The sequence below is a fragment of the Gopherus evgoodei genome, chromosome 1 (assembly GCF_007399415.2).
Source record: "Gopherus evgoodei ecotype Sinaloan lineage chromosome 1, rGopEvg1_v1.p, whole genome shotgun sequence".
NCBI classification, from domain to species: Eukaryota; Metazoa; Chordata; order Testudines; family Testudinidae; genus Gopherus; species Gopherus evgoodei.
The window spans coordinates 202025115-202052887 of record NC_044322.1 but is presented as its reverse complement, the minus strand read 5'-3'; the positions used below and the strand labels follow the sequence as shown (position 1 = coordinate 202052887).

Genomic DNA, 27773 nt, shown 5'->3' with positions numbered 1-27773 from the left:
AAAACGAGAAAGTACAAGAGAACGGAAGTGAGCTTTTCATTTGAAGAAAACAGAGTGGATAGAAATCCCCAGTTCCAAACAACAGAAGTTTTTTAGCTCACAAAACAGAATAAAGTTTAATGAATCATTGAAGGATAGAATAATTCTCTTTAGACTGATCCATGCCTTTTCAATATTAATACACAAGAAGTTCTCTTTTAGTTATCAGTAGATACTTAATTAACACATCCTAACTCTAAAAAGTGGGCCAAGTGATGGATTGAGCACAGGTAGGAGCTGCAGGAAGTCAATAGTTGATCAGTACCTCTCAGGACTGGGAGAAATCTTTATAGTACACATTTTAAGAGTCAGATTCTGCCCTCAAATGCATGCTTGAACAAGGTGAGTCTTCCATATAGACATTCAGCATCAATGAAAGTTGTGCTCATATATGAAGGCATACCTTGCTCCTTAAAGGTTTTCCTATCTTTCCCTAGACAACTTTTGAGAGGCATTAAAGAGAAAAAGTGACTCCAAATTTCCCTCAGAATGCTCTTGTATAAAAAAAGCTTTTAGTATAAAATTAACACTACTGATTTTTGTTCAGTTACAGTTGAAAAATTATCAGTCAAATGTGAACAGTGAAACAAAAATAGCTGTGATGGAAAACACACACAGCAAATTTATTTAGGTCACTAAATTACTGTGAAGTGTTTTTATTTGGATTTTGCTTCTGGCAATGGCAGTGAGACTGGTAAACTTTACACATAAAACCACCACCACCTAAAACACCAATCACATGGTAGAAGTACCGCCTTATGAAGGATTCGCAGTCACTTGGGCTTTGAGCAGCAGTACCTGGTAGCTTCTATGAAAGCCAAAATAATTGATGGAAGTATCTTGAATGGTGGCATTCTGTAAGCTCTGAATCCAGTTATAATAAGCATTAATTGTTAGCTGTGTGCCTGGTATTGTACTAGTTCTTGAAGGAGCCATAAAGGAAAATGCAGAGATAAACAATAATTCACAAAGAAGCCTTAAACTTGGTGCCCTCTAGACATTCACCTTGTGTAAGGGGAATTGCTGGGTGCCATAGAGATGCCATAGCAGCTACATGTCACCCCTTCCTTGGGACCAGGAGCAGCTTAGGCATAAGTAAGAGAAGCCTGAACACTGTGGGTACAGGCTAAAACCATCTTTGCCACTCCCTCACCCTCCACACATCCTCAGCTGGAATACAGAATCTTTATTTCCCAAACAGCTGGAGTACTGCTTTTCATTTATTACTGCACTTAGTTTTCTGCAATAGCTTGGATAAGCACTTTTATGAATAATATTGCTTTTAAAAAGTGCATTGATTTAATGTGAAACTTTCTAAAACTCTCAGCCACCTAATTACACAAAATAATGGAATTATTCACCAAGAAAAAATATTAGTTAGACAAGGTAAGTGAAGTCATATGTTTTATTGGACCAACATCTACTGGTGAGAGACAGAAGCTTTGGAGCTTATGCAGAGCTCTTCTTCAGGTCTAGGAAAGATATTCAGAGTGTCACAGCTAAATACAAGGTTGAACAGAGCGTGTAGCATATGTAGATACATATTCTAAGTGACCGTTCAAGATGAAATGGCCTGTTAACACCTCTCTAGTCATCGGACAAAAAAGGGGGTTAGTGTGTTACAATTTGTTGTACTGTCTTTATTTAGAACATGATTTTTAGTGTCCATCCAAAGCTCCAAAGCTCGTCCTTTGAAGATGTTGTGCAAGTTTCTTTTGAGAATGAGGACCAACAGGTCAGATATGGAGTGATTGTTTTGTGAGAAGTTTTGCGCATGAATGTTATGGTGTTTTTGTCTTTCATCATTTTTCTGTGAAAGTTCATTCAAAAGCAGTGTAATTGTCTGGTTTCACCTACATAATTCTTACTGTGGCATTTAGTGCATTTGACAAGGTACACTAAATTCTGTGATAGGCATGTGTAGGACCTATGGATCTTGAAGTACTATTGTTGGAAGTATAGATCGGCATAGCAGTGGAGACATGTCTGCAGGTTTTGTATCTGTTGTTATGGCAGGGTCTGGACTTTCTCCTCAGAGCATATTCTGTGGTATCTTTGCTCCCCAATATGCCAAACTCTTCATAGGCCACATTGAGAAAGCATTTCTGGACAAATACACCACAAAAACAATGATATACCTGAGACACAATCGATAATATTTTCATCCTCTGGACAAGTGACCTAAACTTCCTCATGGATTTCAACCACAACTTCAACAACCACCAGCCAGCCATCAAATTGTCTCTCAAACACTCCTGCACCAGCATCATATTCCTGGACACCATGATCATTTTCAACAATGGAATGCTACAGTCAGCTATACGCAAAAAACCCATGGATCACCACTCCTACTTTCACAGATCCAGTAATCACTCCATATACACCAAGAAATCTATTATCTAGAGCCAGGTACTCACATATCACAGAATATGATCCAAGGAGAAAGTCCAGGATTCACACCTGAACACACTTAAAACTGCTTTCGCCAAACAGGAGCACTCCGCTAGAGATGTAGATTGCATAATGGAACAGGCCACCCAAATACCCAGAGAAAACCTGCTTCAATATGCCCGTCACACTCCCTGACCGCAAACTCCTGGTTGTCACCTGTCACTCCACACTGGAACCCATACAGGATATCATTAAACAATTACAATCCATACTTGACAGGGACCACATCCTGAAAGAAAATCTTTCCTGAACCCCCTCTTTTGGTGTTCAAACGACCACCCAACCTCTCCAGGCTTATCATCAGAAGCAAGCTCCACACAGACGAGGTCTCACCAATTAAAAGCAGCATAAGACCCTGCCATAAAAACAGATGCAAAACCTGAAGACATATCTCTACTGCTACGATGATCAGTGCTTTCCACAACACACCGTTCCAGATCCAGAGTCCTACACATGCCTATCACAACGCACCAGTGCACCAAATGCCCCAACAACAACTATGTATATGAAACCAGAAATTCACTCCACTCTCAAATGATTTCTCATAGAAAAATGATAAAAGACAAAAACACCATATCATCCATGGCTGAACACTTTTCGTAAAGCAATCACTGTATATCTGACCTCCCAGTGGAGTGGTGTTAATGGGCCACTTCACTTTGAATGGTCCCTTGGAATATGTGTTAACTTTTTATGCTAATCAATTCCATCTTGTATTTAGCTGTGACACTCTAAGTACATTTCTCAGACCTGAAGAAGAGCTCTGGTGTAAGCTCGAAAGCTTGTCTCTTTTATCAACAGAAATTGGTCCAATAAAAGATATTACCTCACCCACCTTGTCTCTCTAATATCCTGGGACCAACAGGACTACAACAACACTGAGAAAAAACAGCAAAGAATCCTGTGGCACCTTATAGACTAACAGACGTTTTGGAGCATGAGCTTTCGTGGGTGAATACCCACTTCCTCAGATGCATGTAATGGAAATATCCAGGGGCAGGTATATATATGTGTGCTAGCAAGCAAGCTAGAGATAACGAGGTCAGTTCAATCAGGGAGGATGAGGCCCTGTTCTAGCAGTTGAGGTGTGAAAACCAAGAGAGGAGAAACTGGTTCTGTAATTGGCAAGCCATTCACAGTCTTTGTTCAATCCTGAGCTGATGGTGTCAAATTTGCAGATGAACTGAAGCTCAGCAGTTTCTCTTTGAAGTCTGGTCCTGAAGTTTTTTTGCTGCAGGATGGCCACCTTAAGGTCTGCTATAGTGTGGCCAGGGAGGTTGAAGTGCTCTCCTACAGGTTTTTGTATATTGCCATTCCTAATGTCTGATTTGTGTCCATTTATCCTTTTCCGTAGAGACTGTCCAGTTTGGCCGATGTACATAGCAGAGGGGCATTGCTGGCATATGATGGCGTATATTACATTGGTGGATGTGCAGGTGAATGAACCAGTGATGGTGTGGCTGATCTGGTTAGGTCCTGTGATGGTGTCGCTGGTGTAGATATGTGGGCAGAGTTGGCATCGAGGTTTGTTGCATGGATTGGTTCCTGAGCTAGAGTTATTATGGTGTGGTGTGCAGTTACTGGTGAGAATATGTTTCAGGTTGGCAGGTTGTCTGTGGGCAAGGATTGGCCTGCCACCCAAGGCCTGTGAAAGTGTGGGATCATTGTCCAGGATGGGTTGTAGATCCTTGATGATGCGTTGGAGGGGTTTTAGCTGGGGGCTGTATGTGATGGCCAGTGGAGTCCTGTTGGTTTCTCTCTTGGGTTTGTCTCGCAGTAGGAGGCTTCTGGGTACACGTCTGGCTCTGTTGATCTGTTTCCTTATTTCCTCATGCGGGTATTGTAGTTTTGAGAATGCTTGGTGGAGATTTTGTAGGTGTTGGTCTCTGTCTGAGGGGTTAGAGCAGATGCGGTTGTACCTCAGTGCTTGGCTGTAGACAATGGATCGTGTGATGTGCCCGGGATGGAAGCTGGAGGCATGAAGGTAGGCATAGCGGTCGGTGGGTTTTCGATATAGGGTGGTGTTAATGTGACCATCACTTATTTGCACCGTGGTGTCAAGAAAGTGGACCTCCCGTGTAGATTGGTCCAGGCTGAGGTTGATGGTGGGGTGGAAGCTGTTGAAATCATGGTGGAATTTTTCCAGAGTCTCCTTCCCATGGGTCCAGATGATGAAGATGTCATCAATGTAGCGTAGATAGAGAAGGGGTGTGAGTGGACGAGAGCTGAGGAAGCGTTGTTCCAGGTCGGCCATGAAGATATTGGCATATTGTGGGGCCATGCGGGTGCCCATAGCAGTGCCACTGATCTGGAGATATATATTGTCATCAAATTTGAAATAGTTGTGTGTAAGTATAAAGGCACAGAGCTCAGCAGCCAGTTGTGCTGTGGCATCATCAGGGATGGTGTTCTTGACAGCTTGTATTCCATCTGTGTGTGGGATGTTTGTGTAGAGAGCCTCTACATCCATGGTGGCTAGGATGGTGTTTTCTGGGAGGTCACCAATGCATTGTAGTTTCCTCAGGAAATCAGTGGTGTCGCGGAGATAGCTGGGAGTGCTGGTGGCATAGGGTCTGAGTAGAGAGTCCATATATCCAGACAGTCCTTCAGTGAGAGTGCCAATGCCCGAGATGATGGGGCGTCCAGGATTTCCGGGTTTGTGGATCTTGGGTAGTAGATAGAATAACCCTGGTCGGGGCTCTAGGGGTATGCTGATTTCTTCTGGTGTTAGTGTAGGGAGTGTCCTGAGTAGATGCTGTAGTTTCTTAGTGTATTCCTCAGTGGGATCTGAGGGAAGTGGCCTGTAGAATTTGGTATTGGAGAGTTGTCTGGCTGCCTCCTTTTGATAGTCAGACCTGTTCATGATGACAACAGCACCTCCTTTATCAGCCTCTTTGATGATAATGTCAGGGTGGTTTCTGAGGCTGTGGATGGCATTGCGTTCTGCACGGCTTAGGTTGTGAGGCAAGCGATGTTGTTGTTCCACGATTTCTGCCTGTGCACGCCGGCGGAAGCATTCAATGTATAGGTCCAGGCTGTCATTTCGACCATCAGGAGGAGTCCATGTGGAGTTCTTTTTCTTGTGCTGTTGGTGGGAGGGCACCCGTGTATCAGTGCACTGTTCAGTGTTGTCCTGGAAGTATTCTTTGAGTCGGAGACGGCGAAAGTAGGCTTCCAGATCACCACAGAACTGTATCATGTTGGTGGGAGTGGCAGGGCAGAAAGAGAGTCCCCGAGATAGGACAGACTTTTCTTCTGGGCTGAGTGTGTAGTTGGATAGATTGACGATATTGCTGGGTGGGTTAGGGGTACCACTGTTGTGGCCCCATGTGGCAGGTAGGAGTTTAGACAGCTTACAGTCCTTTTTCCTTTGAAGAGAAAATGCCATGCCATCCACAGCAATGCCATCCAACATCAAACGCAATGCCATCCACAGCCTCAGAAACCACCCTGACATTATCATCAAAGAGGCTGATAAAGGAGGTGCTGTTGTCATCATGAACAGGTCTGACTATCAAAAGGAGGCAGCCAGACAACTCTCCAATACCAAATTCTACAGGCCACTTCCCTCAGATCCCACTGAGGAATACACTAAGAAACTACAGCATCTACTCAGGACACTCCCTACACTAACACCAGAAGAAATCAGCATACCCCTAGAGCCCCGACCAGGGTTATTCTATCTACTACCCAAGATCCACAAACCCGGAAATCCTGGACGCCCCATCATCTCGGGCATTGGCACTCTCACTGAAGGACTGTCTGGATATATGGACTCTCTACTCAGACCCTATGCCACCAGCACTCCCAGCTATCTCCGCGACACCACTGATTTCCTGAGGAAACTACAATGCATTGGTGACCTCCCAGAAAACACCATCCTAGCCACCATGGATGTAGAGGCTCTCTACACAAACATCCCACACACAGATGGAATACAAGCTGTCAAGAACACCATCCCTGATGATGCCACAGCACAACTGGCTGCTGAGCTCTGTGCCTTTATACTTACACACAACTATTTCAAATTTGATGACAATATATATCTCCAGATCAGTGGCACTGCTATGGGCACCCGCATGGCCCCACAATATGCCAATATCTTCATGGCCGACCTGGAACAACGCTTCCTCAGCTCTCGTCCACTCACACCCCTTCTCTATCTACGCTACATTGATGACATCTTCATCATCTGGACCCATGGGAAGGAGACTCTGGAAAAATTCCACCATGATTTCAACAGCTTCCACCCCACCATCAACCTCAGCCTGGACCAATCTACACGGGAGGTCCACTTTCTTGACACCACGGTGCAAATAAGTGATGGTCACATTAACACCACCCTATATCGAAAACCCACCGACCGCTATGCCTACCTTCATGCCTCCAGCTTCCATCCCGGGCACATCACACGATCCATTGTCTACAGCCAAGCACTGAGGTACAACCGCATCTGCTCTAACCCCTCAGACAGAGACCAACACCTACAAAATCTCCACCAAGCATTCTCAAAACTACAATACCCGCATGAGGAAATAAGGAAACAGATCAACAGAGCCAGACGTGTACCCAGAAGCCTCCTACTGCGAGACAAACCCAAGAGAGAAACCAACAGGACTCCACTGGCCATCACATACAGCCCCCAGCTAAAACCCCTCCAACGCATCATCAAGGATCTACAACCCATCCTGGACAATGATCCCACACTTTCACAGGCCTTGGGTGGCAGGCCAATCCTTGCCCACAGACAACCTGCCAACCTGAAACATATTCTCACCAGTAACTGCACACCACACCATAATAACTCTAGCTCAGGAACCAATCCATGCAACAAACCTCGATGCCAACTCTGCCCACATATCTACACCAGCGACACCATCACAGGACCTAACCAGATCAGCCACACCATCACTGGTTCATTCACCTGCACATCCACCAATGTAATATACGCCATCATATGCCAGCAATGCCCCTCTGCTATGTACATCGGCCAAACTGGACAGTCTCTACGGAAAAGGATAAATGGACACAAATCAGACATTAGGAATGGCAATATACAAAAACCTGTAGGAGAGCACTTCAACCTCCCTGGCCACACTATAGCAGACCTTAAGGTGGCCATCCTGCAGCAAAAAAACTTCAGGACCAGACTTCAAAGAGAAACTGCTGAGCTTCAGTTCATCTGCAAATTTGACACCATCAGCTCAGGATTGAACAAAGACTGTGAATGGCTTGCCAATTACAGAACCAGTTTCTCCTCTCTTGGTTTTCACACCTCAACTGCTAGAACAGGGCCTCATCCTCCCTGATTGAACTGACCTCGTTATCTCTAGCTTGCTTGCTAGCACACATATATATACCTGCCCCTGGATATTTCCATTACATGCATCTGAGGAAGTGGGTATTCACCCACGAAAGCTCATGCTCCAAAACGTCTGTTAGTCTATAAGGTGCCACAGGATTCTTTGCTGCTTTTACAGATCCAGACTAACACGGCTACCCTCTGATACTGAGAAAAAAATAATCTCATTTTCCTCCAAGTTCAGTTCTGTTTCAAGAAGTCTGTCAGTTTTATTAATGCCTGAAGTGAATTAGTGGAAAGTCTATCTTTAGGGGTGACCATCTGGGCTCCAGCTTTCCAGGTAGGAAATGTAACTTTTATTTTGATTTCCATGAATAGGTAGTTACTCAAAAAAGTGGAGTTTCTTACCTCTTTGAAACGATAAGTCTCATAATTTAATTGATAGGTTCCCTAAAGTATGTTAACAAGTGTATGTAAACATTTTCATAACATTACTGATAAAAATGGTCATTAAATCTCTATAGTTTTCATCTGTAGGTGTAAAATGTGAGACAGCAGATGCTCACAAGCTGATGGCTGAAAAGTAGAGACTTGCTATGCTACTATGCTAACATGTTAGTTTAAAAAAATGCAGTCCTTTGAAGTACAATTGCTAAAAATAAAACCTTGACATTAAGGAACACAAAACAATGATATAATTACCAGATTTTGTTTGTGGTACATCTGGGCTGGGTGATGTTTTTGGTTTAGATGGGACACGTCGATTGTCTTTCGCGGCTGAAAGGATGCACAGAGTTATACATTAAAACAAGTGTGCTGCCAGGGAGCTTTAATTTAGATTTTTTGAATGGAAAATTGAATTTCTTTCAGAAAATAATTCTAACAGAAAATTCTTGACCAGCGCTAATAATGGCCGATAGCCTGTCATTACAACACAGCATAGATCAGAAAAGAGGTCAAAGATTGAAGTGACTCCTGCCTGCTCTGCAGATTGTGGCAGTGGAAGGACAGGTTACACCTTTGTTCTGCCCACTCTCAGCTGTGCCAACAGCGCTCTTGTGCAGCTGAAGATTCAGGGCTTGTCCAGCTGGGATAATGCACCCTACAGAAGGCAGGGGATTTCTAAAGCACTCAAATGTGTTGTGCATTAAGTGGTCTATGTAGACCCTGCTGGTACCACTCAAGGTTCACTAGTGTGCTTTAATATATATTAAGGCATAACACCTATTGGTGTGCACCCAGGGACGCCCAGAGGATTCAGGGGGCCTGGGGCAAAGCAATTTCGGGGGCCCCTTCCATAAAAAAATTGCAATACTATACAATACGACATTCTCTTGGGAGCCCCTGCAAGGCTCGGTGCAAATTGCCCCACATGCGGCCCTGGGAAAATAAACCTTCTGCATCTCGGTACAAACCCAGTTTTGAGAAAACTTCTTTACAAGGTATCACTGGTTCTCAGCATCAGCTACTGCTAAAAGACACTAAAGCTCATTAAAAGGGTTGGACAAATATTTTCCGTCAAAACTTTTTCTGGATCGAAAACTAGGGGTTTTTAAAAAGCAGAAAAAAATCATGGACAATGGCTGCTTTCCTTCAAAATTTGTTGTGGTTTTTTTAATTGAAAAGCTGAAATTAGTCTGCCAAAACCTGAATATGGTTTGGGGTTTCAAAAGTGTGTGGCCAAATATTTGCTGCTTGCTGTATTTGATTGTTTAAAGAAACAATAAAAAAATTCTGCTTAAAAAAAATCCAAAACTTTTGAACCACCTCAGCTTGTGACCAAACGCCTAAGCCCATCCAGTCAGAGATTTTTGCAGGTTTCTGATACTCTGCTGGCTTCCTTGACTCTCATCTGTCTCCATAACTTTGGGTTCATTTAGATTAGAACAGAAGAACAGCCATACTGTGTCAAACCAAAGGTCCATCCAGCCCAGTATCCTGTCTACCGACAATGGCCAATGCCAAGTGCCCCAGAGGGAGTAAACCTAACAGGTAATGATCAAATGATCTCTCTCCTGCCATCCATCTCCAGCCTCTGACAAACAGAGGCTAGGAACACCATTCCTTACCCATCTTGGTTAATAGCCATCAGTGGACTTAACTTCCATGAATTTATCTGTTTCCTAGAGACTGGCTCCATGGGGTCCCTCACAAACTGGAGACGGTTACTGTGGGTTTGTCTTTAGTATATCTTATGTACATACTCCACAAACTGAGCATTTGAGCTTGTTCCAGAATCTGGGATGAGCCTATGTTGTGAAAACCGAAATGCTCAAAATAGCACATGCATGTGAATGGACACAGGGTACTAAAATTAAATTAACCCAGGAGTTCTCAAACTGGGGGTCAGGACCCCTCAGAGGGTCACCAGGTTATTACTGGGAGTTGCAAGCTGTCAGCCTCCACCTCAAACCTCGCTTTGCCTCCAGAATTTATAATAGTGTTAAATACATAAAATAGTGTTTTTAATTTATAAAGGGGGCGGTCGCACTCAGAGGTTTGCTATGTGAAAGGGGTAACCAATATAAAAGTCTGAGAACCACTGAATTAACCCCTTTGAAGCCTCAGGTAATGCAGAGTGGGAGTCTCCCTTGGTAGGGTTGGGAAGAATATTGCTCTTCTCATGTGATCCCTCCCCCAGTGGCTAATTTTAAATGAAGCTCCCCCCACAACATGAATCTCCCTATGGCACTGAAATTAAATATAGACTATAATTTAGCATTTGAGAAGTGACAGGGATGGTAGCCCTAATGGAAAAGCTAACAGCTTGGCTCTTCTGCAAGCCTCAAACTGCTGAATGAGCTTTAGAGTAGGGAAGGCTGTGCCTCCAAACAGCCTGGCCCTGTCCCCTATCTGACCCCCACCCATTTCCTGCCCCCCGACTGCCCACCCCCCCTCAGAATCCCCGACCCATCCTGCTTCTTGTCCCCTCACCATCCCCCAGAGATCCCCCAACCACCACCCCAAGACCCCACCCCTGCTCCCTGTCCCCTGATTGCCCCAACCCCTATCCACCCCCATGCTGAGTCCTGACAGACCCCCAGAATGCCCACAATCCAACCCCCCCATTACCTGTCCCCTGACCGCCCCACCAACCTCTGCCCCCTCCCTGTCCCCAGGACTCCCTGCCCTTTAGCCAACCCTCCTGGCCCTGGCCCCTTACCCATGGCTCCCCCCTCACCTGGAGCCTCAGTGCATCCAGGAACTTCCCTTGACAGCTGCAGCATGGCTCCGGCAGGGCCCCTGAGCTCCTCCCCCCTCAGAGCCGCATGGTAAGGGGGTGGGGCTGCGAGCTCCAGGCCTAGTGGAGGAAGCTGAGCTCGGCCCGGAGCTCACAGCCCTGCCCCCTTACCACGTGGCTCTGAGCGGGGCGGAGCTCAGGCCCCACCAGAGCCATGCTGCAGCGCTATCTAGGGATGCTTCTGGATGTGCTGAGGCTCCGGGAGAGGGGTGGAGGCGGGAATCTCGGCCATTCTCGTGGGGGCTCCTGCGGAGCCCGGGCCTAGGGCAAATTGTCCCACTTGCCCCCGCCCCCGGGCGGCCCTGTGTACACCAGCAGGGTCTACGTGGACCAGTTAATATGCTACACATTAGTGTGCTTTAGAAATCACACCACCCATGGTGCGTGTGCATTGCCATATCCTGTACACAAGATCTCAGTCTCTACCTTTTGCTGTTGGTGCTGCTCTCATATGTTCCATTTTCTGTAAATCTTGCCCTCTTCACCCAGCCTTGCATAAAAATATTGCCAGACAAGCAACAGAAATCACCATTCGCCTTCAAATGCACGGCGATGTGCAAGAGCAAAGTGGAGAGGTTTTTTTGGTACCTTTGTCTTTTGACACTAGATAAACAAATCCCTTGAAACTACAGACCCCAGACAGTAGATAAACAATCTCTCTCCCAACCTATGGAAATTAAGGCTAAAGTCTTCTATTGCATAAGGGCACAAAAAACCCCGCATGGAGTAAAATGATATAAAAAATGACTGTATATTTGATTTACGTGCGTATATATCAGGTAGGGCAATCTTGCTCCATGACAGCTGTGGAGCGAGTATTGCTACAGTAATAGACTTCTGCTATTGCCAGAAATGTACGTGTGTGCGCGCGCATGTGCACCAACAATTAACAGTAGAAAAGTTGCAAAGTCATAAGTGGCACAACACTGAAATTTAAAATTAAGGTGCACTTACCAGGTTTGGTTGGTGGAACATCTGGGATGGTTGATATTTTAGGTTTGGAAGGCACACGCCGTGTCTCTTTTGGAGCTGAAAGAAAACAATTGGTTTATATGTTGTTAAAGCTTTCCCAAGCATCACAGTCTGACACCAGCCATAACACAAGACTGTATACATAATGTGACAAAGTTCCTCCTCTGCCTTGGTGGGTCCTGCGCTTATTCGCGGATTTGCTCGCCTCACAGATTCACGGCAGCCCTCAGTTTGGCCACTTTTGCTAGTGGCTCAAACCTGCCGTTCACTCAGCTAACCTCATCACTAGTCAGCATGGGGAAAAGGAAGGAGAACAATCCCCTCAGTCTCTGCTGACCCACCTAGTGGGTTGGGGGACAGGCCAGGGACCTTCCCCTCTGGTGAGACCCATAGTCCAGGTGAATTCATCCTGTATCCAATAGGGAATTGGGGGGATGGCAGGAACCTGGGCCTGCCCTTTATTCCGGGTTCCAGCCCAGGGCCCTGTGGATCACAGCTGTCTACAGTGTTTCATGTAATACCTGTGTGACAGCTACAACTCCCTGGGCTACTTCCCCATTGCCTCTTCCCAACACCTTCTGTATCCTCACCCAGGACCTTCCTCCCGATGCCAGATAGCATTTGTACTCTTCAGTCCTCCAGCAGCATGCCTTCTCACCCTCAGCTCCTTCCGCGCCCCTCACTGACTGAAGTGAGGTCCTTTTTAAACCAGATGCCCTGATTAGCCTGTCCACCTTAATTCCAAGTTCCTGATTGTTCTGGAACTGCCCCTTACCTTACCCAGGGAAAAGGGACCTGCTTAAACTGGGGCTAATATATCTGCCTTCTATCACTCTCCTGTGGCCATCTGACCCAACCCTGTCACAATAGTCATGGAGTACCTCAATATGAGATAGAAAAAACACTGATGTATTTACCAGGTTTGGTTTGTGGCACATCTGGGCTCGGTGATGATTTAGGTTTGGAAGGAACACGCCGTGCCTCTTTTGGAGCTGAAATAAAGAACTTGAGCATTAAAATCATTATCCAGGAATCTGAGACTGACACCATGTACACCTGACCATGAATGAAAGTCAGGTATTCAAAGGAATTTCAAAGAAAAAGTTGTGTTGTTGGACAGTATCTGTATTGAGATCAACTTAGCACGAGGTGGGATTACTCGCTGAGTTTGAGCCCAGGAAAAAAACAAGGGACATTAGAGAAATTGCAAACACAAAAAACATGGCTTCAGAAAGATGAAGTATTTCTGGATGCTCTAGAGAGCAAACAGCTTAAATTAAACTACATTCCTGTAAAGGAAAATACACAGAGGTGGACATGAAAATGACAAAGGTAACTAGAAAAAAAAAGACTGTTTAATCATGAAAAGTGAGGATAGATAAGCCCATTGAGCAACAGCCTACCATGCCTACATCTCTAATGAGGAGGAAAAAGAAATATGACCATTCCCATAGTTAACATCATTACCTAATGGTGTCTTTGGTTGTTCAGTTCTAAATATAGCTGCATCTGGGGCTGTATCAAAAACAAATAAAACATAAAAATAACAATGAAAATCAAAATAGAAGAGAATAATTCTATTTAAAATCAACTTTATTTATGTCTAAATAACAACTATGCTTTCATTTGTCTGCCAGCAATTAGTCAATATTCAAGAACCATTATGCTCTAACAAATATAAACAGCCGAGGACAGAACCTAGTCCTTAAATGTGGGCTAATTTTTCCAACCTTTTTATGGTCTTTATAAAGAAAGATGATTGAAATTTATCTCAGTCATATACCCAGAAATTGGAGCCTGTGGTATGAAGCTCTTCCCTTACAAGTGCCTTTCATACGGAACTTGTATATAAAATTGGTGTTGGAGAGCCTCTTGCTTGTGGGTACCATATTATTAAAATATGTGATTATGTGTGCATTGTGTAATACAAACATCAAAGGCCACTCTTAAGTTATACCCCGTTCCAGTATTCATTTAAACATAAACCAGATTTTTTATTGTTTTACTGCATAGACATGCAAATAATCGTATTCTACTCCACAAAAAATGCAACGGCATAAAAAAATTGGCTTCTCCCTCTCACTGTAACTGCTTGTTTTATGTGGTATTCAAAAAGGCTAAATATAAAAAGTTTTCTTGATATCTTTGCACACAATCCCAAGAAAATCAGAAAACAATGCTAAAACTGACAGAAGTCAGTTAAATAACTTTCATTATATTATTGATATTTGTAGAAATTATGATAAATTAATAACTGAAAATAATTCTAAAATGCATACACAGGATAATACAAACATCTCAGTTTAGTGATGGTAGTTAGTACACCATTTTTCAGTATCAAACTGATATAAGAATAACGGAAAAATGACCACAAAGGAAAAATATACAATTAAGACTTATGTATCTAATTTATCAGGAGTTTTGTTTTAACTTGGAAATTGCAGCCAGCCTTTTGCAAACAGCTGCAATGATTTTAAAAATCACTTAGTAACAAGAGTTAGATTTTTCATACCAGGAGATCTTGTCTATTTGGTGACAATTGTTTTTGAGAGTGGTAATGCAGCACAAAGAATCTATCCAAACATTTGGGTGGGCACTTTGATTAAAGTGATCATCAGTAAGTCATCTAAGTTTACCAACAGTTAGCACAGACTGGTGTCAATAGAAAATTACTAGTGTAACAAAACAGAGTGGTTTTTTGGATACCACAATATAGTAATTATTGACTTTTTTTTTGTTTACACTATCCCTATTGAAATCAAGTTAATTGATTGTTTGTATAAATCCTGAATACAGTGTCTTGGAATACTGAATGATAATGTATTGATATTGTGAACCCAGTTAAACAAATATTAGTTATATGTTTGGTAATTTACTAGCTCTTAAAGAAAAGAGTAATAAGAAGACATACAATAATGCAACATCTTTTCTGAAAGTGCAAAGCAGAGTTTGAAGAAATATACAAAAATATCTCTCACAGAACACTAATGCATTTTTAAAATTTGATTTTATTTAATATTGAATAAAATTTTCTTCTTAATTACACTACTATAAATCAGGAATAACTCAAATTCTCATGCACGTGTCTAAACATGAGCTATTATTATGCTACTATATGATGGTAAAAAGCTAGTTAATTTCTGCTATTGCCGTAAATGGCTAACAAACAAAACGCCCAACACATTGCAGCAGAGTTGTACCTTGTTATTATGATGCTGAGTGTATTTCAAATTACTTTGATAATTAAACAGCTGCTTAAAAATAAACTTCTATAGGACATAGAAAATGATTTACCAGGTTTTGTCTGTGACACATGAGGTTTGGGTGATGTTTTAGGCTTCAAAGGAACACGTCGTGTCTCTTTTGGAGCTGAAAGAGAGAACCTGGGTTACAAATTATTAAATTATCCGGGAATCAGAGTCTAATGCCAAGACTAGCACACAGACACGGCACGTTTCAAGCCTGCAATGGAGAAACAAAATCCTTTTGCGGTAACAGGGAAGACAAAGTTAGGTGTACAAAGGAGTTTAAAGAAAAATATGGCATTATGAGTGTATCTAGATTTGTTTAAGCAGGGAAATGGAATTCCTGATCATTTTGAAGCCCAGCTTAAAAAAAAGTTGGAAAATAAATTGTAAGCACAGACATGACTATGACAAAGATGTTTCAGAACTGACAGCCTTATTGCCTTAAAAAGTAGATAATACACCTGTGTAGTAAACAAAATTCCTAAAAAGCCTTTAGTGCCAAATGACAGACATATCTAGGAAAAAAAGAGGAATTTTAAGGAAAGAAACTGGTGATATGAGATGACAACTACAATGTGGTTTTCTGTGAAGAGAAGAAAAACAAACATGACTGATCGCTAAACAAATTTCTTTACCTATTGTTGACCTTGGTGGTTCAATTCTAAGTGTAATATGTTCCAGGACTGCATCAGAAACAAAACAACAGAAAAAGCATGAGAATCTAAGCATGGCACACCCTTTCAAATGATCAAAAAGCAACTTCCTAGCTAAGCAATAAGTAAAAGATTATGCTAATCTGGTTTTTGCTAATACCGTGGATAATCAAAATTACCCTTGGATATCTTATTCTGACTTTTAGAAATTGCAGTCAATTAACTTTGAAGACGCTATTACCATAAATACATTGAATGAACTGGATGAAACAAACACTCAATTCTGAGATAGTAAAAAATCAAAGAATCATAGAAGTTAGAGATAGAAGAGATCTAAGAGGTAACAGAGTACTCTACAGTGCATTAACCAGTCTAATTTTAAAAGTCCTAAGCAATTGTGCTTCTACCACTTTCTTTAGTAGACTATTCTATTATCTAATACATCTCATTCTCAGCAAGCCTTTCGTGATATTCACGCTAAATTTTCCCTTTCTCTTTTTTTCACCTGCAGCTGGAAGAATACAACAATAAGATAAAATTAAAAAAAAAACGTTAGCAATGCGTATACCCCTTTTGTATTTGCTTTCTGCAAACATTCAAGCTATTGTATCTCACTGCGTGGAATTTCACAGAAACAAGTGTTCAATTTGCATATTCCTGGGAAGTGGTATAATCCAGTGTGGGGTAGTACACTGCGTGACTCAAGAAGATGACACGGTTCCCACGCTCTTACACTCCCAAGATTTAGAGTAGAAACTATTAAACAATCAAATCAGACCCAAAAGAAAATTATTTGCAACTACCAAACATCCATGTCTGTATACACAAATATATTACGTGAGTGAAATGAGATAAAATTAGATTTAAACTTTCCACATAACTAATGTGCCTTACACTAGACTAATTTTATTTTATTTATTTATTTGAGAATGATGTCTTTGGCAAAGTTGTGTGGTTCAGAAAGGGAAAGACTGTAAAATTTCCCAATTCTGCTAATCTACTATTTCTATCCTCAAGAAATTCAATCTTCTACCAGTGGCTAGTCATGTGGTTGAGGTTAAGCATGTATTTACAAAGCTTTACTGAACTGAGAACTACAAAATTACAGTCATCCAACCAGAAACACCAGGAGATTTGTGACCTATCACCATTAATCAAACCATCTCAAATTTCAAACACTGAGTATCAAGTATTCCTAGCAAACTGATCATAATCAATTCACAGAATAGGAAAAAATACTGCAAAAAGGGAACTAATTCTGAATAAATTAAAAAACAAACAAACAATTTACTACAGATCATTTGCTATGAATTATTCAGTTGGCTCTAGTTATAGCCTATTAATCCTACTTATATCATAGGAGCAATAAATAATTCCTCTCAACCTTTAGCAAATTTTACCAACCTTCAAATATTTACAATCTTCAAGTATCAGATGACAGAGTCTATAACAAACTCCTGACAGCAAAGTAAAGAAAGCACATTAAATCAATGGGGTTTTATTAAAACCAGCTGCATGAACAGGTAATTACCAGGTTTAGGATGTGGTAGTTCTGGCTCTGGGAACCTGCTAGGTTTGGAAGGAATGAACTGTGTTGGAGCTGAAAAAAACAAAAGAAAAAAATCCTACATTTCTAAACATCTTAAGGAGTCACAGCCTGACTCTGGCACCATGTTTAAGTCATAAGAAGTGATACCTGTAATGTTGCCGACAACAAAAATTCAATTAAGTTAGTATATATTGAATTCAGCAATGACCGTGGCTCTGAAAGGGGTAAGAAATACTCTTGTGTGGTAGGGCAATTTGAGAGCTTCTGACAATTGGGAAAACCCCTGCAAATGTTTAATTATAGGAGTTGACTCTAATGGCTATATTTGTGTGCCTAAGGACTACTCCCATAAGTGCGAGTGTGTTGAATCGACACCTGAGGTGACTGGAACAGTAAATTAGCGGCTAAATTATGCCCTCGGATAAGACGGTGGTGTTCCCAGTGACTGCAATAGGAGATGGATGCATGTATTTGAAGGCAGAGTTTGGCTCTTCATCTTAAAAGAAAGTTGCATCAATTTTCCTCATATGGTCTTCTAAAAGTTCATGTAGTTTAAATAATTTCTTGTCATAGATATAACCATAATCTATATTTGAAATGCTTTTGATTGAAAATTGGCATTTCTGAGTCTTCTATTGGTGGTGGTAATCTTGCTGAGAACTAAACAACACTATGGGAACTAAAACCTTAGAGATCATTATTTTCCTATCAACAAATGGCCAGACACTAAATCTGACAGTTATTCACCATTCTTTCTAATTTGTTTGTTATATACGCTAGGCTGTGGTGACTTCACTGTTCAAACTCCTCTACAAGCTTTAAAGGCTACTGAAAAATGGACCTTCACAAATACAAAGACATTTTTGTTTGGAGATCACTTCTGAAGGAGTAATTTTTTTTTAACTAAGAAAATATGAACCTACAAAATTCGAGTGTGTTTGAAAAGTCTAACATTAGAATAAAATTAATTAATCCTTATTCTTGGTGTAAAATATTTCCAAGATGGATCTAAGATTCTTTCTCCTCTCTCAGTACAAGATTGACATAAAAATGTAGTCCTTCTGATATAGATCCTAGCCAGTAAAACTGGTGCCTTTATCTGCAATTTCTGTACAAGGTGCACTGTAAGAAGAAAAGTACAGTCTTCTGACCCACTATAGCTGATATTTTGCCATTAACTAGGGTAACATTGAACCTCAATGTACCACATTTCAAAAATAAAGATATTTACCAGGTTTAGATTGAGGCATTTTAGGTTCAGAAGATGATTTGGGCTTCAAAGGTGTGAAATGTATTTCACTGGATTCTGAAACAAAAATTTGGTTTATAACTATCAGCATTTAAACATTAGAGTGTAAAAGTGTGTTTATCCCCAAAACACCATATGTCTGCAGTGAAGAAACAGCACTACAATGCAAAACTGGAAAAATAACTATAATTAATATCGACAACCCACTAAATAGAAAATTGCAACTGCAGGTTTAACAACAGAAGCTTATTGGACTTGCGAATAAAAGTAGCAGATAAACTCTTGGCTTACAGAAACTATCAAAGAGTTGGGATAAGATGATCTTCTGGAGCAAAATTATAGTTTCTAATTGGAACCTAAAGGCAAGGTACCTATCATAAAATGTAAAGAAAAAACATCATGTGTCATTATATAATGCCTGCATCTGTAACTTTCACTCCATGCATCTGAAGAAGTGAGGTTTTTTACCCACGAAAGCTTATGTCCAAATAAATCCGTCAATCTTTAAGGTGCCACCGGACTCCTTGTTTTTTAAAGAAAAAAACGTTACCCAATATTGTCCTGGGCCACTCAAGGTCATTAGAAGAAATTTTACATATAGCTTCTGGAGCAGCTGGACTTTTTGCTGTCAGAATAAAAATGAATTTAAGTGAAGACTATTAAACCCCAAGTCAGCAAAGCACCTAAGCAGGTATGTAAGTGCGTTGGTGAATAGTGCCGGACTTAAATCCATGCCTAAGCACTTTGATGAGAGTGGTTTTAGAGAGCAGAGGTTTCTCTTAAAAATAGAACAGTGTGCTTCCTTGAACATAATCTACACAGTTAAAGACAGGCAGTTTTAAAAGAAGAATACTTCCAATGAGACTTGACGTTGCAAAGATGTAGTGCAACAGACACCACTCTCCGTCTGGATATGAGAATTTGTGTTTATTTTAAAACACACACACACACACACACACACACACACACACACACACACACACACACACACACACACACACACACACACACACACACACACACACACACATACAAATTCATACTAAGAATTCCATTAAGTGCATATTCCCCGGTGCTATACATTCAATAAAAACTCAGTTACATCTCTGGCTAATTACATTCAAACTTTCCACATCACTAGAATCATTATTTGTTTTTTTAAACAGAAGCTTAGTTTCTGTAGCAAATTTTGCAACATCCAGAAAACTAGTTGGAACCCTAAATTTGAAAATGGAGTAATGTTCAGTAAATGGAATGCAGAATTCTCGTTACAGAAATTGTGTTTCAATGCTTGCTGTCTTTTAAATATGTTTTTAAATGTGTATATGCTTAATAAAAGTTGGCTTTCTGAAATCTTTAAGCACAATTATTTCTTGTTCAAAAGAAACAGGTTTTTAACATGACACATATGTTATAAAATGGACACCTTTAAAACTTTAAGGTGGTCGGGGAACCACTAAATGACTCAAAACAAACTCATTAATACAGTTTGCATTTCACGTGTGCCCAAAATCCAGGTTAACCTCTTTGCAGCAGTGCCACTGAGTTTGGCTAAAAGGTTACTCCAAGTTCAAGTAGTTAATTACAGAAAAATAGTTACTGTACCAGGTTTACTATGTGGCATTTCTGGCATGGCACTGGCAGATGCTTTTGGTTTGGAAGGAATGTGTTGTGGTTCATATGAAACTGAAAGAAAAAAAAGTCCAGTTCATAACTGAATTACTGCATGCATCATTATTCAGACCACAGAAAGCATAGATTTGAAGCCTACTCTGGAACAAAAATAACTTAAAAGATTCCAAAAATCAGGCTGTAGTTAACATGCATGTTTTTTTTTTTTTTAAAAAGGGTGAGAGGGCAGTATCGCAGTTAAATGTTTAGAGTAGCTAGACAAAACCAGCAGGAAAGCCCAGCCCTCTGCCAAAACAAGGACTTTCCATCTCTATTATAAACTTATCTTGCCTCCAACCAATCAGCACTCTGTTCATTCAAGTCCTGTACTCTTGTAGCAAGCTGGACCTAAATTCTGTGGCAAAGTTCCCAGATTCTGCGGCACTCTGGTGTTGCAGACAGGAAATTTTGCAGGAACTTCTTTTAAATTACAGAATTGATGGGTTTCATGAATTCAATATGAAAAAGACTAAAACAGTCAGAACAGAAGTTGCAAAGTTATTTATTTTGAGATTAAATTCAAATTTTAGGCGGTCCACACTTTTTCAGTTTTGAGACACCAAAGACGTTGCTACTGACAATGCCAGGTAGGAAGCTGGAAATTTTGGCAACTGGGTAGGTGGCAATTAGGGCTTCTGGCAGCAGTGGAAGCATGGGAGGCAGTTTGTGATTGTGGGATGAGCACATCAGTCAGATGTTTCTACTAAATGAACATCAGTGAAATAGTTACAGTAGCCATTTAAGTGATCATATTCAAGTTCCAGTCATTTCCTAGCACGGTAAACTGGGCAGTCTGCACCTCTCAGAGTTGTTGCTTTAGGGTGTCTGCAGACTAAGGCTCTGTCTATATTGGGAATATCTGTATCAGTACAGACCCTGAAGTAGCTATGCTGTGTCAATGTAAAATGCATCCTACACCAGTGTAACACATCTACACTGGCAGGTTGCACCATCGTACCTACACCTTAACTATTTTCAATATAACCAGGGCCTCAGAAAGACAACACAGCATTGGTTTTACGTTCTCATAATTTTTCCAAGATTTTCTTCAAAACCATGAAGGCTAGAAACAAATTTCATTAATGTAACGAAAGGTTAGATTCTACAGAATCTACTGCCTAGGGTAGATTCTGCAGCTAACACCAAAGCTGAGAAATCACAGGATGCACAGGGCACACATCTTAGTTAGTGTTTGTAAAATGGCTTAAAAATGCAAAGCACTAAGTATTATCTATCCCCAAACTAACTACGTCACTCTTATAGTGCTGCAATTGTCACAAGTGCCAGTTGGGACATTTTGATATATAGAGCCTTGACATGATGACAGCATTATTATTTGGGAAATAAAACCCCAACGTCACCTCTGTTGAATTCCTGCAAGACGTTTAATTTGTTAAACTGAAATTAAAATAGAATAGAAATAGGCCTGAACTGAAAATCTGAATCCAAATCCAGATCCCAGGCCAAATATCATAGCTGAACTCTCTCTAAATATAAAGGTCTGAATGTCCCCAGAATCTTGGGAGGTTTTGAATCCAAACCCAGAACTGGATTGGAATGTCAAAACTAGACCTCAAGAAAACAATTTAAAATACAAGCCCGGACAACCTGCAAACTTTCTCGTCTTTGAAATCTGGATCTGAATTGGTTCAGATACATTTGTATCTTGTTGTAAGTTTTATTTCAGGCCCGCACACAAACGAAACCAATGATCTATAATGCCCTAGGATCTGATTGTGTTTCCACTGGGAAAATATACTGCTGTCCAGAGGTCCTGCACCAAGTCTATATATAATTCAAGTAGCATTTAAACCCTAGTACAAAGATTTTAGTGGAACTTGAGAGGTACTTAAGGCCTTGCATGGGTCTTTTGCACAACAGTGAATTTCATCTTTAATGCATAACTGTCATGAATGAGGTCTCCAGTCAACTAAAGAAAAATTGACTCCTTGAGTAAAAGTATCAGAATTGCTCAGCTTGTTTTTATGATTCTTGCACTTAATTTGTTCATTACTCATGATGAGATGTCACTGTTGCCTAATCTGAGATACTGAGGACTATTTTTATTAATCATTTAGGATTCAGTATTACTGCCATTGCACTCAATGGGATTTCTGCCACTGATTTAAATGAGAATAAGATTTCATGCTTAACAAGTACAAGAAAAATCTCTTGGACACATCCTGGGCACATATGAACACAGGATGAGATTTCTTCATGATCATTTCCTAAGTCACAGCTTCAGTACAATGAAACCAAATTCCTACAAAGAAAAGCAAAAGGAAAGATGAACAACAGAGGAGGAGATGACAGCACCAAACCAATTCGTATCTAAAAAGCAAAGTGAAATTCAGTGATTACTTATGAATATGGAAGCATGAAATGCCCTTTTAGAAGATGAAAAATTCCTCCTCGATGAAAAGGAAAAGCAAAGAGCTGACAATTCATTAAGGAAGAAGATTATCATCATTACCCATTGTAGATTTCGGATGTTCAAGAGTCTTAGTAGTAGCAGTAATAGAAGAAATCTTAATAGTGACTGGCACCGGAACAGGTTCCCTGGTTGCTGCTGGAGTAAAGGACATTATCTTGAGAGAGATGAAGGCAGATCTATACCTTTTAAACAGCTGCCCAGTGTCTGATATGCGTACTTGGACATCAAGGTTTTGGGACAAATATTCTACAGGATGACTCAAACCCTATTTTAACAGTGATGCTTTTGGGGAGCTTTTTGTCCATTACTGACGCCCACGTACTGTCCAAATGTGAACAATACGTTTCCCACCCACCCACCCACTGGATCTTGTGCCTCAGCAGATTTTCATTCTGGAACAGCTTAAGTGCATTGTGGGCTAAAAGGCAGCTGATCTCTTCATAATAGCCGAAAATATTTGGAAATCAATACTTTAATGTAACAGGGTTCTATCATTTACTGTCAAAAATTTCTTCAAATGGAGCAAGATGGCAAGCTCTGCAGGACACTGATGGGACAAGCAAAATCAAACTCTTCTCTTTCGGGCCCTTTTTAGTATATATTTTACAACTAACACATTTGTTTGCTTCCCTTCAATTAGTTTAAGTTCTGAATATTTGAAGCCAGCCAAAAGGAATATGTCGGTGGCAAACTAGATTAAAACACTGTAGGACTAAATCCTCCTTCCACCTCACCAAGTCTGAATAGCCAGACTTGGCACGGGGACCTGGGTGGAGAGTAATCCTTCAGCCCAGGAGTCTAAGTTACATCATCCTGCAGCAGCCCCTGTTCTTTTCTCTACACCTGCTGTGGCAGAGCTCCTTCTCCGCCTTGTTGGGGTCTGCACTTCCTCTTAGGGGTGGGGTGTGCGATTCCTCTCTCCCTGGGGAATTTTCCCCACCTTGTCTGAGCAGGGGTTCCTCCCAGCCTCCCTGACAGGGGAGTGGGAAGGGATCCTCTTAGTCTCTGGTAGCTCCTTTGGGCATAGTGGTGGCAGGCCAGATACTCAGTTCAGGTACTCCCTTCTAGCTCTGTCTCTTCCCCTCAAACCTCTGGGACCTGGAAGGGCTGTATGCCCTGTTGGGCAGGGTTTTCCTTACTTTCCACCTCTGTACCTGTGAGGTCTCTCAGTAGCACGCCTGCTCCCCACAGCTCCTATTGCATGCAGCTATCTGACTGGAGGGGAGGCTTTCAACAGGTTCTGGCAGGCTCTTGATTGGCTCCATGTGTCCTAATTAACCTGGAGTAATCCCTGTTCAATTAACCAGGGGAAAAGGGACCTGCTTATCCTGGGGCTAATATACCTGCCTTTTCCCACTCTCCTATAGCCGTCTGGCCTGAGCCTCTCACACTGCACAGCACAAAGGTCACTGGCCAAATCCCTGCTTCTCATCCATTTTACCACTGTTCCACCCCACACACTCACGAACATGTGTGCACACACACTGGGAGTGTGTGTGCACACATGGGGCACAGTGAGTCAATGTGGAGCTGGACTCTGCAGCATGGAGAGAGCTCCCCAAATCCTGGCCCACTCTCCCCTTTCACCCCCACAGAACATTATCACATTTAACATCTATTTAAGGGGAATGTGTCTTGTTACTTTTTCTAGAGTCTTTCTCAGACCATCTTCTCAGTCTTACAGAAACTTTAAACCCTGTCCTGTTCCTGAAAAAATTAACTATTTAGGGAATTCAAATATGAAAGTGACAAGTTATACTGTAGAAGACAAAATGCAAAATTCTGATTCAAACCTTATGATTCATTTCTATAAGAGAAAGGAGAATTTTCTACCAAATTAATAATGATGGCAAGATAAAGATAACTCATGTAAATATCTCAAAATAGAAAGTATTACTTAATATGCTGCAAAACAGCAATCAGGTTAAACCTAGCAAAAGAGAAAAGTGGCATACTGATCCTGGGCCCACTGGCTGGGCTCCTGTTGCCTTCAATAGTGCAGGATCATGTCCACAATGAATGAACTGTCAAGATGAAATCCTGGTACCACTGACTTTAATGGCTCCAGGGTTTTACCCTCACTGTAGATTTAATCAGTATCAATAACTGGGTATGGTTTCCTACTTCCACTTCCCACTTTGCTGTTAAAGTAGATCATCATTTACCCTCATTAGTTACAAATCCAATACTAAACTGATTGAAACTGTTAGCTAGGAAATATAATTGGAAGAAATCTAAGTGTGTTTCAGGCCACCTGAAAACATCTCATTTCAGATCTTGCATTAGTCGTTATCATCCCAGCTAACCTGGGAGTGTGTGTGCATACACTTCAGTTTTATCACAGCTAGAATTTATCCAATTCTCACCAATGCCAAATTTGCCATGAATCTTTACATACAATTTCAGACACATCATAGTTTAATACTGTCCAGTTATAAATATTTTTGTTACTATGCATCTTGCTCAAGCACTGATTCATACATATGTTTTCCACCCCCTTATGGTTGATCTACTTTTCTTAGATTAAATTGAGAGCTCTTTGGGACAGAGGTTTAATAGTACCCAGCCATCTATGGTGCTAGAAAACAAATAAATGGATAAATAAAAAATGATCATTTTCTTTTTAAATAAGTGAAAGGAACGGAATGAAAACTACAGAGCAGACCTATCCATTGATCTATGTGTTCTACTTCTAAGGCATATGTCACTCATCCAAACACCCTACAACAGTGGAGAACCACTGAGCATGCCTACCCAAGGGACAGAGTTTCAAAACTGTTGAAAAGGAAAGGGACTTCAAGATAGAGCTGGCGGATTTATTTATTATGAATAATGTTCTTTAAAAATGTAGCCCCTTCTTTGATTCATGAGTTGTTCTTTAACCCATCTTCATTTTCTTCAAATTTATTCACCATTTCTAGGTATTCATTGAATACTTTTATTTATCCAAACTATCACACTTTGAGTCATTTGCTGACTCTCTCTTTTGATTCTATGTAGCATTTGGTTTATCACCTGTGTCTCATGGCATAGCTTCTCCTTCCTGAATAGATGAAAAACCATTTAAAACAGGAAGGAATAATGAATAATGCACTCCAACTATGAATATTTTGAACAAGTGATCTTTCCTTTTGAAACTGATGAAGCTTTGAAGATGCGTAAGCATACTCATCAAGATGAGGCAGTTATCTACAAACTTATCAATAATATTCGTTAAAGTTTGCCATACTTGATGCTTTTCTACCTGAAACTATTCATAAATCTTTATTTTAAACACTGTTTACCAACCTCTAGCTTAATGGGACAGTGTTCAGAGTTTTTTCTCCATATTTATTAATTAGCTACTATGTTTAGTCAGAGTCTGATCTATGTAATAACACTGTAGTTACGCTAACAAAGCAAAATAGAGCAAAATAAAGGCTGGGAGAATAAAGGATTTAGTTTGCAAGACTGCTTATGATGCTAACAGATTTCTACAGCTTCCATGGACACGTGTCCCCAAAAAATCATGAGTCAGCATGGTTCAAACAATATGGAACAAAATGATAATAGTAGAGCATACTGTAATTACCCGGTTTTGTCTTGGGTTCTTCTGGACGAAGAGACACTTTAGGTTTGGAAGGAATTCTTTTTGTTTTACTGGGTGCTGAAAGGAAGAAAGAGGGGAGATTGTAATCTGAAAGTTTTGAGGAAAGGAGAGAGTACTTACCAGTAACTGTTGCTCTTCAAGAGTCACATCTGTACATTCACAATTGTGGGATGTGGAACCCTGGCACTGAGCTGGAGAACAGCCTTGGAAAACCATGTCCACTGTGGTGTATGTTCATGTGATAGCTCAAGTGAGGGTGATGGCATCACCTACTCTATATAAGGAAGTGCATCCTCCCAGCCAGATGCCTCAATTCCTTTTTCCAAACCAGAGACCTAATGTTATACTGAGCTCTGAGGTAGAAGAGAAGGTGGTTGGGTAGTGTGAACACACAAAGGTAATTCTCAAAGAATAAAAATTACTGCAAAGTAACCTCTCTTTTCTCTCTTGAGGGCCTCTGCATATTCTCACTTGTGGCAGATTAGCAAACATGATGATGATAGGCAAGTTCTTAGATAAACGTTGTCTGTAATCTGCTTTCCCAAACTAGACATCAAAGAGCAATACTAAATCCAATGAGTACTGTCTGGTAGAAGTGTGCCCTGAACTCCAAGTTGCTACTTTGTAAATCTCCACCAGGAGAACCTATCTAAGGCACATCATGGATGTCATGGTGGCAATCATAAATCTTTAAACAAGGGGTACTTGGTTGCAATAATGCTCTATACAGCTCCTAATCCCAGGGTGAAACACTCTGTTTGGTAACAAGTTCTCCCTGACATCTCTTCCCTAGGCTAAAAACAACCTAGTAGAACTTCTAAACAGCTCAGTCTTTTCCATGTAAAACCAGAATGTCCTTTTTATATTTTGAATATGGAGATGTGACCCCTATGGGGCCTGGGGAAGAACACAGGGGAGAAAATACATTGAGATAGGTGGTAATCTGAGACCATCTTTGGCATGAAGCTGTGATGGGACCTCCTGGTGACTTTGTCCTTGTGACCAAAGGTAGTGCTGAGACTGGAGAGATAAAGTGTACCTTGGGTCCCGTATAAGAGGATCTCAGCAGAGGTTGGTATCAGTACTCCCGATGGGCCCAATTTAGTATCAGGCTGTAGGATCCCTGGTATGACCAGTGGGCAAGAGGTGCAATACTTGAAGCCCTTTCAGGGCCCTGTGTGGTGCTGGTGAGACTCCCAGGATAAGGGCAAGCTGTTTAGGTTAAGGTATCTTATACTACTCTACACTAATTACAAGAAAATAATAAGATAGACTAAGGAAAGATCTAGCCTGAAAGCACAAAGGTGAGTTTCATTTTATCTCTGCTTTTCAGGGGAAAGGAACTGAGGTGGTCGGGGGACTGCATATTCTTCTA

At 41.1% G+C, this 27773-nt stretch overlaps 1 protein-coding gene across 26 annotated transcripts in view; it reads right to left on the bottom strand.

Annotated features, from left to right (window-relative positions):
* Nucleotides 1–27773, bottom strand: part of ABI3BP (ABI family member 3 binding protein) — a 319764-nt gene that overhangs the window by 95743 nt on the left and 196248 nt on the right. For 18 of the 26 annotated variants that reach the window (XM_030582778.1, XM_030582662.1, XM_030582833.1 and 15 more), the window contains 11 exons: nt 26381–26455; nt 22849–22944; nt 20310–20390; nt 18687–18761; nt 17438–17506; nt 15889–15936; nt 15300–15374; nt 13473–13520; nt 12923–12997; nt 11988–12062; nt 8495–8569 (listed from right to left, as the gene is read on the bottom strand). In XM_030582778.1, coding sequence (XP_030438638.1) covers nt 8495–8569; nt 11988–12062; nt 12923–12997; nt 13473–13520; nt 15300–15374; nt 15889–15936; nt 17438–17506; nt 18687–18761; nt 20310–20390; nt 22849–22944; nt 26381–26455 — 792 coding nt within the window. The remainder of the gene's footprint in view (nt 1–8494; nt 8570–11987; nt 12063–12922; nt 12998–13472; nt 13521–15299; nt 15375–15888; nt 15937–17437; nt 17507–18686; nt 18762–20309; nt 20391–22848; nt 22945–26380; nt 26456–27773) is intronic. The other 8 variants (XM_030582813.1, XM_030582862.1, XM_030582690.1 and 5 more) reach the window with 7 other exon arrangements.